Genomic DNA, 20,694 nt, shown 5'->3' with positions numbered 1-20,694 from the left:
TTTTCATGTGATTAAAAAAAAAAAAAAAAAAAAAAAATCAAAAAAAATTGAGCTTATAATCACCAATACCTTCATCCTTCCCCTTCTATCTAAAGATCTGTAAATGTTTATGCTCGTGGTCTCTTGACAAGTCAAACATAAATATTTAAAAACAAAGTGTCAACTGGCAGGATTCGAATATAATGCACTGATTGACATGACATTTGCCAGCCCGCGTCCCTATTCTCTGGGTCAGTTATATACTAGTAGACTAGTATATACTGAATTACAACCCCACGCTCATAGACTTGCTGTTATGTCAATGTTTACGCGATTAAAACTTAAGTTTAAAAAAAAAGAAGAGGAAAATAAATAAAAAATAAAAAACAAACAAAACAAAACAAAACAAAAATCGGCAAAATATGGCACGTGTGACCATGATACTGCACCTTTAAATTACCGGACGTCCCTTATGTTACTGGCCGCTACTGCCATGACAACAGAACAGAGGAAGATTCAGCCAATAAACGTTACGAGCCGTCACTCGACGTCACAACTGGACAAAGGTGGACAACCTGATAACGAATATCGTTCCTTTTATCGCACCGAATCATGACACCACTGAGCAGCAGACGTCGAGTTGATAACCGGGCCGCGTTTTTTTAAAACGAAATAGTCCCTGTCCGCGTCCGTGTCAAGATGCTCAGTACACTTTCACTGATCTCTCGATAATCTCTCTCTTCCCCCCCCCCCCCCCCCCACACACACACCGCCTTTGATTTATTTAGTTAAATGTTAGTTTATTTTGTTTATAGACACCACTAGAGCACATTGATTTATTCTTTGTCGCCTATTGGATGTCAGCCATAGGGTACTTTTAACACATAGTCATAGAGAGGAAACCCGCTACATTTTTCCATTAGTAGCAAGGGCTCTTTTGTATGCACCCCTCACAGACAGGATAGCACATATCACGGTCTATGATAGACCAGTCAGAACGAGAAATAGCCCAGTGGGCTCACAGACGGGAATCGATCCCAGACCAACAGCGCATCAAGCGAGCACTTTACCACTGGCTACGTCCCGCCCCCTTGATTTATTTAAAGGAATGTTAGATGAATTTCGGGGATATTTTTAACCCAGACATCAATTTTACACGAACAATAAAAATAAAATAAAATTTGAAGCCAGAAACCAAGTTTTAATCATACCGGACATTTTGTTTTTAGGACAGTCTACCGTTAACAGCGCGGATTTAGGTGAGTTCCAATTAATGCTTTAACACTCCCTGTTTGGTCATATCAAAACGATACCCCACCCATTAAAACACGTAGACCCGCGCCTCGTTTAAAGTCTTTAATACTCTCTGTTTGGTCATATCAAAACGATACCCCACCCATTAAAACACGTAGACCCGCGCCTCGTTTAAAGTCTTTAATACTCTCTGTTTGGTCATATCAAAACGATACCCACCACCCATTAAAACACGTAGACCCGCGCCTCGTTTAAAGTCTTTAATACTCTCTGTTTGGTCATATCAAAACGATACCAGCCACCCATTAAAACACGTAGACCCGCGCCTCGTTTAAAGTCTTTAATACTCTCTGTTTGGTCATATCAAAACGATACCCCACCCATTAAAACACGTAGACCCGCGCCTCGTTTAAAGTCTTTAATACTCTCTGTTTGGTCATATCAAAACGATACCAGCCACCCATTAAAACACGTAGACCCGCGCCTCGTTTAAAGTCTTTAATACTCTCTGTTTGGTCATATCAAAACGATACCACCCACCCATTAAAACACGTAGACCCGCGCCTCGTTTAAAGTCTTTAATACTCTCTGTTTGGTCATATCAAAACGATACCAGCCACCCATTAAAACACGTAGACCCGCGCCTCGTTTAAAGTCTTTAATACTCTCTGTTTGGTCATATCAAAACGATACCTCCCACCCATTAAAACACGTAGACCCGCGCCTCGTTTAAAGTCTTTAATACTCTCTGTTTGGTCATATCAAAACGATACCCCCCACCCATTAAAACACGTAGACCCGCGCCTCGTTTAAAGTCTTTAATACTCTCTGTTTGGTCATATCAAAACGATACCCCACCCATTAAAACACGTAGACCCGCGCCTCGTTTAAAGTCTTTAATACTCTCTGTTTGGTCATATCAAAACGATACCTCCCACCCATTAAAACACGTAGACCCGCGCCTCGTTTAAAGTCTTTAATACTCTCTGTTTGGTCATATCAAAACGATACCCCCCACCCATTAAAACACGTAGACCCGCGCCTCGTTTAAAGTCTTTAATACTCTCTGTTTGGTCATATCAAAACGATACCCCCCCCCCATTAAAACACGTAGACCCCGCGCCTCGTTTAAAGTCTTTAATACTCTCTGTTTGGTCATATCAAAACGATACCCCCCACCCATTAAAACACGTAGACCCGCGCCTCGTTTAAAGTCTTTAATACTCTCTGTTTGGTCATATCAAAACGATACCCCCACCCATTAAAACACGTAGACCCGCGCCTCGTTTAAAGTCTTTAATACTCTCTGTTTGGTCATATCAAAACGATACCCCCCACCCATTAAAACACGTAGACCCGCGTCTCGTTTAAAGTATTTAATACTCTCTGTTTGGTCATATCAAAACGATACCCCCCACCCCATTAAAACACGTAGACCCGCGCCTCGTTTAAAGTCTTTAATACTCTGTTTGGTCATATCAAAACGATACCCCCCACCCATTAAAACACGTAGACCCGCGCTTCGTTTAAAGTCTTTAATACTCTCTGTTTGGTCATATCAAAACGATACCCCCCACCCATTAACACACGTAGACCCGCGCCTCGTTTAAAGTCTTTAATACTTTCTGTTTGGTCATATTAAAACGATACCCCCCACCCATTAAAACACGTAGACCCGCGCCTCGTTTAAAGTCTTTAATACTCTCTGTTTGGTCATATCAAAACGATACCCCCCACCCATTAAAACACGTAGACCCGCGCCTCGTTTAAAGTCTTTAATACTCTCTGTTTGGTCATATCAAAACGATACCCCCCACCCATTAAAACACGTAGACCCGCGCCTCGTTTAAAGTCTTTAATACTCTCTGTTTGGTCATATCAAAACGATACCCTCCACCCATTAAAACACGTAGACCCGCGCCTCGTTTAAAGTCTTTAATACTCTCTGTTTGGTCATATCAAAACGATACCCCCCACACATTAAAACACGTAGACCCGCGCCTCGTTTAAAGTCTTTAATACTCTCTGTTTGGTCATATCAAAACGATACCTCCCACCCATTAAAACACGTAGACCCGCGCCTCGTTTAAAGTCTTTAATACTCTCTGTTTGGTCATATCAAAACGATACCCCACCCATTAAAACACGTAGACCCGCGCCTCGTTTAAAGTCTTTAATACTCTCTGTTTGGTCATATCAAAACGATACCTCCCACCCATTAAAACACGTAGACCCCGCCTCGTTTAAAGTCTTTAATACTCTCTGTTTGGTCATATCAAAACGATACCCCCCCCCATTAAACACGTAGACCCGCGCCTCGTTTAAAGTCTTTAATACTCTCTGTTTGGTCATATCAAAACGATACCCCCCCCCCATTAAAACACGTAGACCCGCGCCTCGTTTAAAGTCTTTAATACTCTCTGTTTGGTCATATCAAAACGATACCCCCCACCCATTAAAACACGTAGACCCGCGTCTCGTTTAAAGTCTTTAATACTCTCTGTTTGGTCATATCAAAACGATACCCCCCACCCATTAAAACACGTAGACCCGCGTCTCGTTTAAAGTATTTAATACTCTGTTTGGTCATATCAAAACGATACCCCCCACCCATTAAAACACGTAGACCCGCGCTTCGTTTAAAGTCTTTAATACTCTCTGTTTGGTCATATCAAAACGATACCCCCCACCCATTAACACACGTAGACCCGCGCCTCGTTTAAAGTCTTTATACTTTCTGTTTGGTCATATTAAAACGATACCCCCCACCATTAAAACACGTAGACCCGCGCCTCGTTTAAAGTCTTTAATACTCTCTGTTTGGTCTATCAAAACGATACCCCCCACCCATTAAAACACGTAGACCCCGCGCCTCGTTTAAAGTCTTTAATACTCTCTGTTTGGTCATATCAAAACGATACCCCCCACCCATTAAAACACGTAGACCCGCGCCTCGTTTAACGTCTTTAATACTCTCTGTTTGGTCATATCAAAACGATACCTCCACCCATTAAAACACGTAGACCCGCGCCTCGTTTAAAGTCTTTAATACTCTCTGTTTGGGTCATATCAAAACGATACCCCCCACACATTAAAACACGTAGACCCGCGCCTCGTTTAAAGTCTTTAATACTCTCTGTTTGGTCATATCAAAACGATACCCCCACCCATTAAAACACGTAGACCCGCGCCTCGTTTAAAGTCTTTAATACTCTCTGTTTGGTCATATCAAAACGATAACCCCCCACCCATTAAAACACGTAGACCCGCGCCTCGTTTAAAGTCTTTAATACTCTCTGTTTGGTCATATCAAAACGATACCCCCCACCCATTAAAACACGTAGACCCGCGCCTCGTTTAAAGTCTTTATTTATCAATTTATTTATTTGTTTTTTCTATTCCAGTATACGACGTCCAGATTGTTTGTTTATTTGTTGTTTCTATTCCAGTATACGATGTCCAGGTTGTGTGTGTATTTGTTGTTTCTATTCCAGTATACGATGTCCAGGTTGTTTGTGTATTTGTTGTTTCTATTCCAGTATACCATGACCAAGTTGTTTGTTTATTTGTTGTTGTTTGTTTCTATTCCAGTGTACGATGTCCAGGTTGTTTATTTATTTGTTGTTGTTTGTTTCTATTCTAATGTACGATCTCCAGGTTGTTTGTTTCTTTGTTTGTTTTTTTATTCCAGTGTACGATGTCCAGGTTGTTTGTTTATTTGTTGTTGTTTGTTTCTATTCTAATGTACGACCTCCAGGTTGTTTGTTTATTTGTTTGTTTTTTATTCCAGTCTACGATGTCCAGGTTGTTTGTTTATTTGTTGTTTGTTCCATTCCAGTATACGATGTCTACGTTTTTTGTTTATTTGTTGTTGTTTGTTTCTATTCCAGTGTACGATGTCCAGTTTGTTTGTGTATTTGTTGTTGTTTTCTATTCCGGTGTACGATGTCCAGGTTGTTTGTTTATTTGTTGTTGTTTGTTTGTATTCCAGTGTACGATGTCCAGGTTGTTTGTTTATTTGTTGTTGTTTGTTTGTATTCCAGTGTACGATGTCTAGGTTGTTTGTTTATTTGTTGTTGTTTGTTCTATTCCAGTGTACGATGTCCAGGTTGTTTGTTTATTTGTTGTTGTTTGTTCTATTCCAGTGTACGATGTCCAGGTTGTTTGTTCTCATCCTGGTGTTGATTCCGCTGATAGTTGTGGCGTTCCCACACAGACCCAAGCTGCATAGATACAGAGATTATAGAGGAAGTATGTTGTTTTGTGTGTTGTTTTGTTTGTTTGTTTGTTTTTGTTTTTATGTTTATGTTGGGGTTTTTTCTTTCTTCTGTGTTTTTTTTTCTTTTTTCTTTTCGTTCTGTTTTGTTTATTTTGTTGTTTGTCTGTATGTTTGCTTTTTTGAATATATTTCTGTCTCTCTGACTCCCTGCCTTTATCTTTCTTTCTTCATTAATTGATGTACAAGCACGCTGTCCTGACCTGTCTCTATCTATGTCTCACTTTCTATTTCTCTCTCTCTCTCTCTCTCTCTCTCTCTCTCTCTCTCTCTCTCTCTCTCTCTCTCTCTCTCTCTCTCTCTCTCTCTCTCTCTCTCTCTCTCTCTCTCTCTCTCTGTGTGTGTGTTCTGTCTTTGATTGTGTTATTTCCAGGTGTGTTAGGATAATATTTTCCGTCATTGATTGTGTTATTTCCCAGGTGTGTGGATTACTATACGTTCCGTCATTGCTTGTGTTATTTCCCAGGTGTGTGGGTTACTATACGTTCCGTCATTGAATGTGTTATTTCCCAGGTGTGTGGGTTACCATACGTTCTCCATGATTGTGTTATTTTCCAGGTGTGTGGGTTACTATACGTTCCCCATGATTGTGTTATTTCCCATGTGTGTGGGTTACTATACGTTCCGTCACTGAGTGTGTTATTTCCCAGGTGTGTGGGTTACAATACGTTCTCCATGATTGTGTTATTTTCCAGGTGCGCGGGTTACGATACGTTCCGTCATTGCTTGTGTTATTTCCCAGGTGTGTGGGTTACTATACGTTCCGTCATTGAATGTGTTATTTCCCAGGTGTGTGGGTTACAATACGTTCTCCATGATTGTGTTATTTTCCAGGTGTGTGGGTTACTATACGTTCCCCATGATTGTGTTATTTCCCATGTGTGTGGGTTACTATACGTTCCGTCATTGATTGTGCTATTTTCCAGGTGCGCAGGTTACTATACGTTCCCCATGATTGTGTTATTTTCCAGGTGTGTGGGTTACTGTACGTTCTCCATGATAGTGTTATTTTCCAGGTGTGTGGGCTACTATACGTTCTCCATGATTGTGTTGTGTTCCAGTTGTGTGGGTTACTATACGTTCTCCATGATTGTGTTATTTTCCAGGTGTGTGGGTTGCTATACGTTCTCCATGATTGTGTTATTTCCCAGGTGTGTGGGTTACTATACGTTCCGTCATTGAGTGTGTTATTTCCCAGGTGTGTGGGTTACAATACGTTCTCCATGATTGTGTTATTTTCCAGGTGCGCGGGTTACGATACGTTCCGTCATTGATTGTGTTATTTTCCAGGTGTGTGTGTTACGATACGTTCCGTCATTGATTGTGTTATTTCACAGGTGTGTGGGTTACTATACGTTCTCCATGATTGTGTTATTTTCCAGGTGTGTGGGTTACGATACGTTCCGTCATTGAGTGTGTTATTTCCCAGGTGTGTGGGTTACAATACGTTCTCCATGATTGTGTTATTTTCCAGGTGCGCGGTTTACGATACGTTCCGTCATTGATTGTGTTATTTTCCAGGTGTGTGGGTTACGATACGTTCCGTCATTGATTGTGTTATTTCCCAGGTGTGTGGGTTACTATACGTTCTCCATGATTGTGTTATTTTCCAGGTGTGTGGGTTACTATACGTTCCGTCATTGATTGTTATTTCCCAGGTGTGCGGGTTACTATACGTTCCGTCATTGATTGTGTTATTTTCCAGGTGTGTGGGTTACGATACGTTCCCCCATGATTGTGTTATTTCCCAGGTGTGTGGGTTACTATACGTTCCCCATGATTGTGTTATTTCCAGGTGTGTGGGTTACTATACGTGCCGTCACTGAGTGTGTTATTTTCTAGGTGTGTGGATTACTATACGTTCCGTCATTGATTGTGTTATTTTCCAGGTGTGTGGGTTACGATACGTTCCCCATGATTGTGTTATTTCCCAGGTGTGTGGGTTACTATACGTTCCCCATGATTGTGTTATTTCCAGGTGTGTGGGTTACTATACGTGCCGTCACTGAGTGTGTTATTTTCCAAGTGTGTGGATTACTATACGTTCCGTCATTGATTGTGTTATTTTCCAGGTGTGTGGGTTACGATACGTTCCCCCATGATTGTGTTATTTCCCAGGTGTGTGGGTTACTATACGTTCCCCATGATTGTGTTATTTCCAGGTGTGTGGGTTACTATACGTGCCGTCACTGAGTGTGTTATTTTCCAGGTGTGTGGATTACTATACGTTCCGTCATTGATTCTGTTATTTCCCAGGTGCGTGGGTTACTATACGTTCTCCATGATTGTGTTATTTTCCAGGTGTGTGGGTTACTATACGTTCCGTCATTGATTGTGTTATTTCCCAGGTGTGTGGGTTACTATACGTTCCGTCATTGATTGTGTTATTTCCCAGGTGTGTGGGTTACTATACGTTCCGTCACTGAGTGTGTTATTCCAGGTGTGTGGGTTACTATACGTTCCGTCACTGATTGTGTTATTCCAGGTGTGTGGGTTACTATACGTTCCGTCACTGATTGTGTTATTCCAGGTGTGTGGGTTACTATACGTTCCGTCACTGAGTGTGTTATTCCAGGTGTGTGGGTTACTATACGTTCCGTCACTGATTGTGTTATTTTCCAGGTGTGTGGGGACGATACGTTCCACGGCTAGGCAAATGCCGATCTTTCAGGCGTCTGTACTCCCCAGGGGAGGTGATCAAAACACCCAGACGGCTGTCACAGTTCACCCTGCGATGTGAAACCAGAGGCATTGTTGTGGACAAACCAAACAGCTGTGAGTTGTTTTAGTTATTAATCAAACAGTATTTTAGAAACCAAACGGCTGTAATTAATCAGTATATTGCTAACCAAACGGATGTGAGTTATTTTAGCTATTAATCGATCAGTATATTACACACAAAACAGCTGTCAGTTATTTTAATTATTAACCAATCAGTATGTTACAAACAAAAGAGCTGTGTGTTATTTTAATTATTTAACAATCAGTTTATTACAAAGAAAACAGCTGTGAGATTTTAGTTATTAATAAATCTTTTTATTACAAACAAAACAGCTGTGAGTTATGGTTATTAATCAATCAGTTCGTTACAAACAAAGCAGCTGTGAATTATTTTAATTATTAAAACAGTTGTGAGTTATTTTAATTTTTAATTAATCAGTGTACTACAAGCAAAACAGCTGTACGTTATTTAACTTATTAGTTAATCAGTAGTTTATTAGACAAGGAGCCGTAAGTTATTTTATTAGCCATATGGTTAAAACTACCTTGGTACATGTCACGGGGATTCTATAATACCCGTAACTGAATGAAACACGATTATCCAAATATCTCTCCTAACTGTATATCTATTAGATCTCTCTGTAACAGGCAGTTATACCCGCTGTGGCTCGTCTAGGTATGATCAGAGATAAGATCTTATATAAAGAATATATTATTATAGCACGTTTAGTTCACTAGAAAACACAACAAAAACACAATACACTTTGGAATCTGTATTAATCTACGCTGACAAATGTACTGCCGCAGTAGTTAATTAATAACAACAATAATAACAACCCAGAACTGATCACTTAATTAGTTAATCTCTAGGTGTCTAGTTTACACAATATGCGAATCACTTCACCGTGACACAACACCCACACGTGTGATAATTGAGAAACGCTAACACACACCCGTGTGATAATTGAGAAACGCTTCCAGGGGAACTTAATTAATAAAGGAATTACAACACCATTCCTAACTGGTTAATTTTTAATTAACCCTTACTACTCGTTCAGTAACCTTGTAACACAGAATTAATACTGGTACCTATCACAATAAAGACAATAACCTACAGTTTACCTAGGTCCTCTAGGATGACTGGCTAAGCTTTATATTACCAAATACTCGTATAAATATAGAACAGTAAGACTACGATTTACTTCGTCAGATGACCGAAGACACTGTCTAAATAATATTGGTATAATACAGTATTAAAATATTTAAAGTCACCTCATTCACATCAAGGTTATACAACAGAGCAGAAATAATATATTTACCAAAGTCCAAACGGACTAACGTTCCCTGGCAGCCGTCCTTTTTGCTTTTTCCTGATAACTCTAAAACACTAGCTATTTATTATAAATCGAATATCGCCTGGGGGTACATCGCGGCACCGAATCTTATCATGTGAGTTTCCACCACGACCAGAGTCGGTATATTTTTCTCTGATCGTCAGACTGGCTGTCGCCATTCCGCGAGCAATCCCCTGGCCATAAACAGCACTACCGGAGATATTACGTAACTACTAGCCACATGGCCTCCACACCTGCTCTGGGTGTGTATTAGGCGTACAGCTCGACGACCGTCGCGCAAAGGTATTACGTAACAAGTTGCCCATCTGGCTAAGTGCATTTGGAACTGCACACGGTCCTCTAAAACAATTAATATCGCCACAGGCGAAAAGAAATTAAGAGCATGTACCGTCACAGTACATATCAAAGTGATATGTCCCACTAGAACCCCAAGTGGGACATAACACTTCGATGTCACACGATGACGTCATCGATTGGCACACTACAATCTTACAAGAATGTCAATCAAACTAGTTGAGTAATATAAATTAGATTGATTATGGGTAATAAATAGGACATTAAACTCGATACCATTTCATATGAGGTTTATGTCCTTGGTGAAAGCTCGTGACAACTGAAATTTATTTCAATCGGGACATAAATATGATATGAAATGGAAGGGGGGGGGGGGGCAGAGATCGAGGGCGTAAAGCAAAGATTCTAGGGGTATCTGGGCATGCTTCCTGGTAAAAGTTTTAAAACTAAATATCCTGACATACAATTTCCTGCATTCTAAAAATCATTTCTGCCTTAAGATTTACTACCACTAATATTTGTTATTCAGAATTATTTATATTTAAGAAATGTCTGGGTTTTTCTTTCACGTTCATCGGTAGCCCAGTGGTAAAGCGCTCGCTTGATTCGCGGTCGGTCTAGGATCGATCCCTGTCTATGGACCCATTGGGCTATTTCTCGCTCCAGTCAGCGCACCACGACTGGTATACCAAAGGCCGTGGTATGTGCTATCCTGTCTGTTGGATAGTGCATATAAAAGATCCCTTGCTACTAATAAAAACGTGTGGCGGGTTTCCTCTCTAAAACGATATGTATAAAATTACCAAATGTTTGACATCCAATAGCCGATGATTAATAAATCAATGTGCTCTAGTGGTGTCGTTAAACAAAACAAACTAAACTTTCTATTATTTTTCAGACTGTATCTACAACAGACAGAGGATCGAACACCGCGGCACCATTGAAGAAGAGTGCGTGACGTTCAGGTGCACAATTTACATGTTCCACACACGGAACCAATGGAAACAATTGATCAAGAGCACGTTCTGGCCTGTAAAGAGAGGTAACTAGGGCCGAATCCAGTAGATGAGCAGGGAAGGGGTGCAATTGATCTATCCCTGTCCCGAGTCAGACCCCCGATCCTATTGGAGGCCGGACTCGGGATAGGCGTGTTCGAAACCCCAGTGGTATATGGACACGTTCAACAAGTTACTAAGCTAAGAAATTGATCAGGAGCACGTTCTGGCCTGTAAAGAGAGGTAACTAGGGCCGAATCCAGTAGACGAGCAGGGAAAGGGTGCAATTGATCAAGAGCACGTTCTGGCCTGTAAAGAGAGGTAACTAGGGCCGGATCCAGTAGATGAGCAGGGAGGGAGTGCAATTGATCAAGAGCACGTTCTGGCCTGTAAAGAGAGGTAACTAGGGCCGAATCTAGTAGACGAGCAGGGAAAGGGTGCAATTGATCAAGAGCACGTTCTGGCCTGTAAAGAGAGGTAACTAGGGCCGAATCCAGTAGACGAGCAGGGAAAGGGTGCAATTGATCAAGATCACGTTCTGGCCTGTAAAGAGAGGTAACTAGGGCCGAATCCAGTAGATGAGCAGGGAAAGGGTGCAATTGATCAAGAGCACGTTCTGGCCTGTAAAGAGAGGTAACTAGGGCCGAATCTAGTAGATGAGCAGGGAGGGAGTGCGATTGATCAAGAGCACGTTCTGGCCTGTAAAGAGAGGTAACTAGGGCCGAATCTAGTAGATGAGCAGGGAAAGGGTGCAATTGATCAAGAGCACGTTCTGGCCTGTAAAGAGAGGTAACTAGGGCCGAATCTAGTAGATGAGCAGGGAGGGAGTGCAATTGATCAAGAGCACGTTCTGGCCTGTAAAGAGAGGTAACTAGGGCCGAATCTAGTAGATGAGCAGGGAAAGGGTGCAATTGATCAAGAGCACGTTCTGGCCTGTAAAGAGAGGTAACTAGGGCCGAATCTAGTAGATGAGCGGGGAGGGAGTGCAATTGATCAAGAGCACGTTCTGGCCTGTAAAGAGAGGTAACTAGGGCCGAATCCAGTAGATGAGCAGGGAAAGGGTGCAATTGATCAAGAGCACGTTCTGGCCTGTAAAGAGAGGTAACTAGGGCCGAATCCAGTAGACGAGCAGGGAAAGGGTGCAATTGATCAAGAGCACGTTCTGGCCTGTAAAGAGAGGTAACTAGGGCCGAATCCAGTAGATGAGCAGGGAGGGAGTGCAATTGATCAAGAGCACGTTCTGGCCTGTAAAGAGAGGTAACTAGGGCCGAATCTAGTAGATGAGCAGGGAAAGGGTGCAATTGATCAAGATCACGTTCTGGCCTGTAAAGAGAGGTAACTAGGGCCGAATCCAGTAGATGAGCAGGGAAAGGGTGCAATTGATCAAGAGCACGTTCTGGCCTGTAAAGAGAGGTAACTAGGGCCGAATCTAGTAGATGAGCAGGGAAAGGGAGTGTAGATTGATCAAGAGCACGTTCTGGCCTGTAAAGAGAGGTAACTAGGGCCGAATCTAGTAGATGAGCAGGGAAAGGGTGCAATTGATCAAGAGCACGTTCTGGCCTGTAAAGAGAGGTAACTAGGGCCGAATCTAGTAGATGAGCGGGGAGGGAGTGCAATTGATCAAGAGCACGTTCTGGCCTGTAAAGAGAGGTAACTAGGGCCGAATCCAGTAGATGAGCAGGGAAAGGGTGCAATTGATCAAGAGCACGTTCTGGCCTGTAAAGAGAGGTAACTAGGGCCGAATCTAGTAGATGAGCAAGGGGAGGGAGTGCAATTGATCAAGAGCACGTTCTGGCCTGTAAAGAGAGGTAACTAGGGCCGAATCTAGTAGATGAGCAGGGAAAGGGTGCAATTGATCAAGAGCACGTTCTGGCCTGTAAAGAGAGGTAACTAGGGCCGAATCTAGTAGATGAGCAGGGAAAGGGTGCAATTGATCAAGAGCACGTTCTGGCCTGTAAAGAGAGGTAACTAGGGCCGAATCCAGTAGATGAGCAGGGAAAGGGTGCAATTGATCAAGAGCACGTTCTGGCCTGTAAAGAGAGGTAACTAGGGCCGAATCCAGTAGATGAGCAGGGAAAGGGTGCAATTGATCAAGAGCACGTTCTGGCCTGTAAAGAGAGGTAACTAGGGCCGAATCCAGTAGATGAGCAGGGAAAGGGTGCAATTGATCAAGAGCACGTTCTGGCCTGTAAAGAGAGGTAACTAGGGCCGAATCTAGTAGATGAGCAGGGAAAGGGTGCAATTGATCAAGAGCACGTTCTGGCCTGTAAAGAGAGGTAACTAGGGCCGAATCTAGTAGATGAGCGGGGAGGGAGTGCAATTGATCAAGAGCACGTTCTGGCCTGTAAAGAGAGGTAACTAGGGCCGAATCCAGTAGATGAGAACGTTCTGGCCTGTAAAGAGAGGTAACTAGGGCCGAATCTAGTAGAAAGGGTGCAATTGATCAAGAGCACGTTCTGGCCTGTAAAGAGAGGTAACTAGGGCCGAATCCAGTAGATGAGCAGGGAAAGGGTGCAATTGATCAAGAGCACGTTCTGGCCTGTAAAGAGAGGTAACTAGGGCCGAATCCAGTAGATGAGCAGGGAAAGGGTGCAATTGATCAAGAGCACGTTCTGGCCTGTAAAGAGAGGTAACTAGGGCCGAATCTAGTAGATGAGCAGGGAAAGGGTGAAATTGATCAAGAGCACGTTCTGGCCTGTAAAGAGAGGTAACTAGGGCCGAATCTAGTAGACGAGCGGGGAGGGAGTGCAATTGATCAAGAGCACGTTCTGGCCTGTAAAGAGAGGTAACTAGGGCCGAATCCAGTAGATGAGCAGGGAAAGGGTGCAATTGATCAAGAGCACGTTCTGACCTGTAAAGAGAGGTAACTAGGGCCGAATCTAGTAGACGAGCGGGGAGGGAGTGCAATTGATCAAGAGCACGTTCTGACCTTTAAAGAGAGGTAACTAGGGTCGAATCTAGTATATGAGCAGGGAGGGAGTGCAATTGATCAAGAGCACGTTCTGGCCTGTAAAGAGAGGTAACTAGGGCCGAATCCAGTAGATGAGCAGGGAAAGGGTGCAATTGATCAATAGCACGTTCTGGCCTGTAAAGAGAGGTAACTAGGGCCGAATCCAGTAGATGAGCAGGGAAAGGGTGCAATTGATCAAGAGCACGTTCTGGCCTGTAAAGAGAGGTAACTAGGGCCGAATCCAGTAGATGAGCAGGGAAAGGGTGCAATTGATCAAGAGCACGTTCTGGCCTGTAAAGAGAGGTAACTAGGGCCGAATCCAGTAGACGAGTGGGGAGGGGTGCAGTTGATCAAGAGCATGTTCTGGCCTGTAAAGAGAGGTAACTAGGGCTGAATCTAGTAGACGAGCGGGGAGGGAGTGCATTTGATCAATAGCACGTTCTGGCCTGTAAAGAGAGGTAACTAGGGCCGAATCCAGTAGACGAGTGGGGAGTGGTGCAGTTGATCAGGAGCACGTTCTGAACCGTAAAGAAAGGTAACTAGGGCCGAATCTAGTAGACGAGCGGGGAGGGGGTGCCCGTAAAGAGAAGTAACTGTCCAGTGGCGAATCCAGTAAACGAGCGGCAAGGGGTGTAGCTCGAGTCACTCCCTGTTCTCCGCTTATTGATTTTGATATTGGTATTGATATATAGAACAAGGCTAGGGTAAACTCTGTGATATTGATATTGGTATTGATATATAGAACAAGGCTAGGGTAAACCATATAATCGTCGACAACCATATAATCGTCGACAACCATATAATCGTCGACAACCATATAATCGCGAGCTACTGTGTCTAAAATGTATTTTCCTGAATCTGAAGTGGGCGGAATTTCTAATTAGAATTTAGTAGTTAGGTCAGAGACATAAGGCCAACACGATATAGCTGATCCATCCTAACATGTCTGGCAAAAAAAGAGTTAAAGTCCAAAAATAAAATTAGAGTTCTCGGTGTTTTAAAGCAATCTAAAAACCACCAAAACATTTTGAATCCTGCCTAAGAAATTTAAAGTCCGACTAAGCCATTACCTGGAGGCACAAGTTCTTGTAGAAAGGTTGGCGTTACGGCGATTCCGTGTAGTGACAGACATCAAGCAGCGGAATGTGGCGTAGGTAGCGCGTAGCAGTTAGCGCCCTCGCGATGGGGTGGTCCTGGCCTAGGACAATCTTGATAACTCTATGTAGAGCTGCGTTGTCCATTTCGCCACTTGGTGAGACAGACGAAGACAACTACATCAGTGGTGGTTGGATGGAGTGAATACTCACCCTCGCTACTAGGTAGTGGTTGGAAGGTGAGCAGTTGGCTTTTGACGATCAGTCTGTCTCCTCTGGTGTCTGGGCTGATGAGGTGCTTGTACAGTGGTTTCAGTTTGGGCGCCGTCAGGACTGCCCCCCACCCCCCCCCCCCCCCCCCACCCCCGATTCCTCCGGGTTCGGCTGCGGTGGCTGTGCGCGTGCCTTGTCGGGCTGGTCGCTTTGTGTTGTAGCCTTCATCTTGGCAGCAACTGGCCTCAAACGGGCGGGCGAATCAAGGGAAGCCATCTGTGTAGTCGATGCCTGTACCGGAGTCGCCCAAGTAGGGGTGGTAGTAGGGACTCACCGCGGCTCCTCACATATTGTTGGGTTCAGTTTCGCTAGATCGGTAGTAGCATCTGATGACGTCGGGGTCGGTGGCTCTTGCGTCCTCTTCTGCAAGGTCGTGTGGGGGGTGGGGGTAGGGGGTGTCACAGAGGGAACCGCCGCTGGCGGTTGAGCCACCAGTGTTGGTGTTGGGGGGGGGGGGGCATTGGTAAGTTGACAGAGCACAGAGACACGTCTAACTTCATTGTCGCTGAGTTTCGGGTTTCATGTAGATAATAAGCGGAAATCTTCCAAACTCATCATATATCATATAACATAAAAACAATACTTCTTAGGAACCTATAGTCTAGTCAATTTGGGGCCAGACCCACCACAAATTGCAGCATAAGTTTGCTCTTCACAATGCATTTAGACATGTCTCTAGAACAACATATTAAAAATGCACCCGAATACACCTTTTGGAAATATGCCTAATTTGCATAAATTCAATATGGCTGCCAGACGTCCTGAAAACAACCTGTTTGGCCATATAGTAAGTATTAAGCAAGGTATTTTAGTGGTTTTAAATTTGAAAATGTATTCTTGAGCATGTTAAATTAAACGTGAGCACTTTCTTAATTTACATGAATCCAATATGGCTGCCCAACTACTTGGAAATGGTTTATTTGACCATATAAAAAATCCAACGTGAACATTTTGTTTCGTTTTAAAGTCAAAGTTAGGCTTTGAAGGCTAGAACTCACAAAGATGTTATCAGTGATCATCACTGAGGTGATACATTGATCACTAATTTCTGAAAATTCACATCTAATGAGGGTCATTAACCAATAAATAACGACAGCAACTTAGCCGTTTCGCCATATGTCGAATCCTTGCATTTGTCTGTGCGTAATATGCTACCAGACGTTTAACATAAAAATTTTAATCAAAGAATATTTATCATGTATATTTCAAGGATAAAATGTTGGTATTATACATGGAACGTTTATATAAATACAGACAGATAATATAGCTAGTGAAAACAGTACTGCTCTGGATAGATATCATACACACATTGACCGTCATCTAGAACAGAGATCAATATATGGAACGTTTATATAAATACAGACAGATAATATAGCTAGTGAAAACAGTACTGCTCTGGATAGATATCATACACAAATTGACCGTCATCTAGAACAGAGATCAATATATGGAACGTTTATATAAATACAGACAGATAATATAGCTAGTGAAAACAGTACTGCTCTGGATAGATATCATACACAAATTGACCGTCATCTAGAACAGAGATCAATATATGACCTACCTCAGATACATGAGTCGTATTCTGTTAAAACTTAATTGCCTAGCAGCTGGTAAGTACAAGCATCATTTCCAATTCTTTCACAGGGTATAGAACTCGCACACTTGTTTCTATACAAGACGACCGCCACAGGCAAGTGTCATCTAATAAATTACCTTCTCCAGTACAAGTAAAATGCATTCAATGGGTATAGAACTGGCACATTTGTTTCTAGTTAATACCATCACCACAGCTAAACGGCTCTAAATCTGTCCTTGTAAGAGAATACATAGATGCAATTTCCTCCTCTGTGTGTCACCCAAAGAGAATCATATTAATCATCAATAGAACAGTTCTCTTTATCAACAGCTGACATATAGAGAATAATACATGAGTGGTCGTTAGATACCACCTATCTCACAACGTGTTGTTAAAATGTATCTAACGAGCGAAAGCGAGTTTGATACGTTTTTAAACAATGAGTTGTGAGATAAATGGTATCTAACGGACACGAATATATTATTCTATTTCTTACATATCCTAAACACCATATTTTAAACAAATTGTAACATCTTTTTCGACCAAACGTTATTTACGGCGTTTGCACTTGTAAGTGACTTGACCGGCCTCGGTGGCGTCGTGGCAGGCCATCGGTCTACAGGCTGGTAGGTACTGGGTTCGGATCCCAGTCGAGGCATGGGATTTTTAATCCAGATACCGACTCCAAACCCTGAGTGAGTGCTCCGCAAGGCTCAGTGGTTAGGTGTAAACCACTTGCACCGACCAGTGATCCATAACTGGTTCAACAAAGGCCATGGTTTGTGCTATCCTGTCTGTGGGAAGTGCAAATAAAAGATCCCTTGCTGCTAATCGGAAGAGTAGCCCATGTAGTGGCGACAGCGGGTTTCCTCTCAAAATCTGTGTGGTCCTTAACCATATGTCTGACGCCATATAACCGTAAATAAAATGTGTTGAGTGCGTCGTTAAATAAAACATTTCTTTCTTTCTTTCTTGTTGTTTGTGTGGCTTTTATTATTACTAATATGTTTTTAAATTGACACAATATTAAGTAACCTATGTAACTGGCTCCTTGCTGGGTCGTAAAGGCGAAAACCTCTCAAGAAACAGTATATGACTGGAATTGAAAAGAGTTTTCTCCCCTAGTGGATGTACATGTCATGTGAATAGTGGCGGATCTAGTTGGTAATGACACGTTCTTTGATATTAGTATACATGGATGTTGTCATCGAGTCTGTAACGAGTTATTTGACTGGATACTTATTACTGCTGTTCATTAAAATGACTTATTTGATTCATTATACATATACTTGCGATTTTATCAGTAACAAACTATTTGATTAATTCAAGCTATCTCGTGTGAAAAACACAGGTTTATTTTATTATTATTATTTTTTTTTTTTTTTTTTATTATTATTTTTTTTTTTTTTAAATCTAGTCTTTCTTATCTCTTCACTTCTTCCCCTCCTCCTTTTTCTTCTTCAATCTGTGGTCCTTAACCATATTACTTTAACCATATGACCGTAAATAAAATGTGTTGAGAGTGTCGTTAAATAAAACATGTCCTTGCTTCATCTATATTTGTGTTTGACTACAGGCTGTCTGGACTCTAAAAATGTGTGTCACAGTGCAGGGGAGCGCTACGACGACGGCTTCATGAAGTGTTCGTGCACTGACGACGAATGGAAGTGCGTCACGCCGCCACCTCCGACGACGACGCCGCCGAGATGTCGTACGTGTTGCTTGTGTTGCAGTGGAAGCATCGCTTTCGTCATTGTATTGTTCAATACGAATCATACCTCAATACGCTTGTTGACGTTACAGAGAAAACATCTCTCCCGTCTAGCGTCTGTCGTCGTAGGATTCAATACGTAGCATATCCTACTTGTGTGGAAATAACGTTAGGCATCGTTTATCATAAACATCATCATAACCGTTAAATCATCATCATCATCATCGTCATCATCATCATCGTCTTCGCCATAATTATCATCATCATTATTATCAACATCATCGTCATTATCAGTATCATCAACATCATCATCATTATCATCATCAACAACAACAATAACAACATCAACGAATGTAATACAGTTAAGCAATACAACACGTCGGTTATCTGTCTCTCTCCCTCTTTGTGTCTCTGTCGTTGTATTTGCTTCTGTCTCTCTTCGTCTGTCCCGTCCCGTCTCTCTCTCTCTCTCTCTCTCTCTCTCTCTCTCTCTCTCTCTCTCTCTCCCTCTCTCTCTCTCTCTCTCTCTCTCTCTCTCTCTCTCTCTCTCTCTCTCTCTCTCTCTCTCTCTCTCTCTCCCTCCCTCCCTCCCTCCCTCCCCCTCTCTCTCTCTCTCTCTCTCTCTCTCTCTCTCTCTCTCTCTCTCTCTCTCTCTCTCTCTCTCTCTCTCTCTCTCTCTCTCTCTCTCTCTCTCTCTCTGTCTGTCTGTCTGTCTCTGTCTGTCTCTCTGTATATATATATATATATATATATATATATATATATATATATATATATATATATATATATATATATATATATATATTCCTCACTGATTCCTTTGACTGATTTACGGCTGTCAATGTAATCGTTTAACACTGATTTACGGCTGTCAAGTAATCGTTTAATGATTTACGGCTGTCAATGTAATCGTTTAACACTGATTTACGGCTGTCAATGTAATCGTTTAACACTGATTTACGGCTGTCAATGTAATCGTTTAACACTGATTTACGGCTGTCAATGTAATCGTTTAACACTGATTTACGGCTGTCAATGTAATCGTTTAACACTGATTTACGGCTGTCAATGTAATCGTATAACACTGATTTACGGCTGTCAATGTAATCGTTTAACACTGATTTACGGCTGTCAATGTAATCGTTTAACACTGATTTACGGCTGTCAATGTAATCGTTTAACACTGATTTACGGCTGTCAATGTAATCGTTTAACACTGATTTACGGCTGTCAATGTAATCGTTTAACACTGATTTACGGCTGTCAAGGTAATCGTTTAACACTGATTTACGGCTGTCAATGTAATCGTTAACACTGATTTACGGCTGTCAATGTAATCGTTTAACACTGATTTACGGCTGTCAATGTAATCGTTTAACACTGATTTACGGCTGTCAATGTAATCGTTTAACACTGATTTACGGCTGTCAATGTAATCGTATAACACTGATTTACGGCTGTCAATGTAATCGTTTAACACTGATTTACGGCTGTCAATGTAATCGTGTCAATGTAACACTGATTTACGGCTGTCAATGTAATCGTTTAACACTGATTTACGGCTGTCAATGTAATCGTTTAACACTGATTTACGGCTGTCAATGTAATCGTAATCGTGTCAATAAACACTGATTTACGGCTGTCAATGTAATCGTATAACACTGATTTACGGCTGTCAATGTAATCGTTTAACACTGATTTACGGCTGTCAATGTAATCGTTTAACACTGATTTACGGCTGTCAATGTAATCGTTTAACACTGATTTACGGCTGTCAATGTAATCGTTTAACACTGATTTACGGCTGTCAATGTAATCGTTTAACACTGATTTACGGCTGTCAATGTAATCGTTTAACACTGATTTACGGCTGTCAATGTAATCGTTTAACACTGATTTACGGCTGTCAATGTAATCGTTTAACACTGATTTACGGCTGTCAATGTAATCGTGTCAATGTAACACTGATTTACGGCTGTCAATGTAATCGTTTAACACTGATTTACGGCTGTCAATGTAATCGTTTAACACTGATTTACGGCTGTCAATGTAATCGTAATCGTAACACTGATTTACGGCTGTCAATGTAATCGTTTAACACTGATTTACGGCTGTCAATGTAATCGTTTAACACTGATTTACGGCTGTCAATGTAATCGTTTAACACTGATTTACGGCTGTCAATGTAATCGTTTAACACTGATTTACGGCTG

The 20,694-nt window shown here is 42.0% G+C and overlaps 1 protein-coding gene across 1 annotated transcript in view; it reads left to right on the top strand.

Moving 5' to 3' along the window:
* Window positions 1-20,694, top strand: part of LOC121386535 — a 54,840-nt gene that overhangs the window by 10,153 nt on the left and 23,993 nt on the right. Inside the window, exons 2-5 of the mRNA XM_041517472.1 lie at window positions 5,379-5,484; window positions 8,132-8,284; window positions 10,778-10,921; window positions 18,347-18,525. Coding sequence (XP_041373406.1) covers window positions 5,385-5,484; window positions 8,132-8,284; window positions 10,778-10,921; window positions 18,347-18,525 — 576 coding nt within the window. The 5' untranslated portion in view covers window positions 5,379-5,384. The remainder of the gene's footprint in view (window positions 1-5,378; window positions 5,485-8,131; window positions 8,285-10,777; window positions 10,922-18,346; window positions 18,526-20,694) is intronic.

Source organism: Gigantopelta aegis, chromosome 12 (assembly GCF_016097555.1).
Source record: "Gigantopelta aegis isolate Gae_Host chromosome 12, Gae_host_genome, whole genome shotgun sequence".
NCBI classification, from domain to species: domain Eukaryota; kingdom Metazoa; phylum Mollusca; class Gastropoda; order Neomphalida; family Peltospiridae; genus Gigantopelta; species Gigantopelta aegis.
The sequence above is the reverse complement of the archived record's forward strand: the minus strand, read 5'-3'. Positions and strand labels throughout refer to the sequence as shown.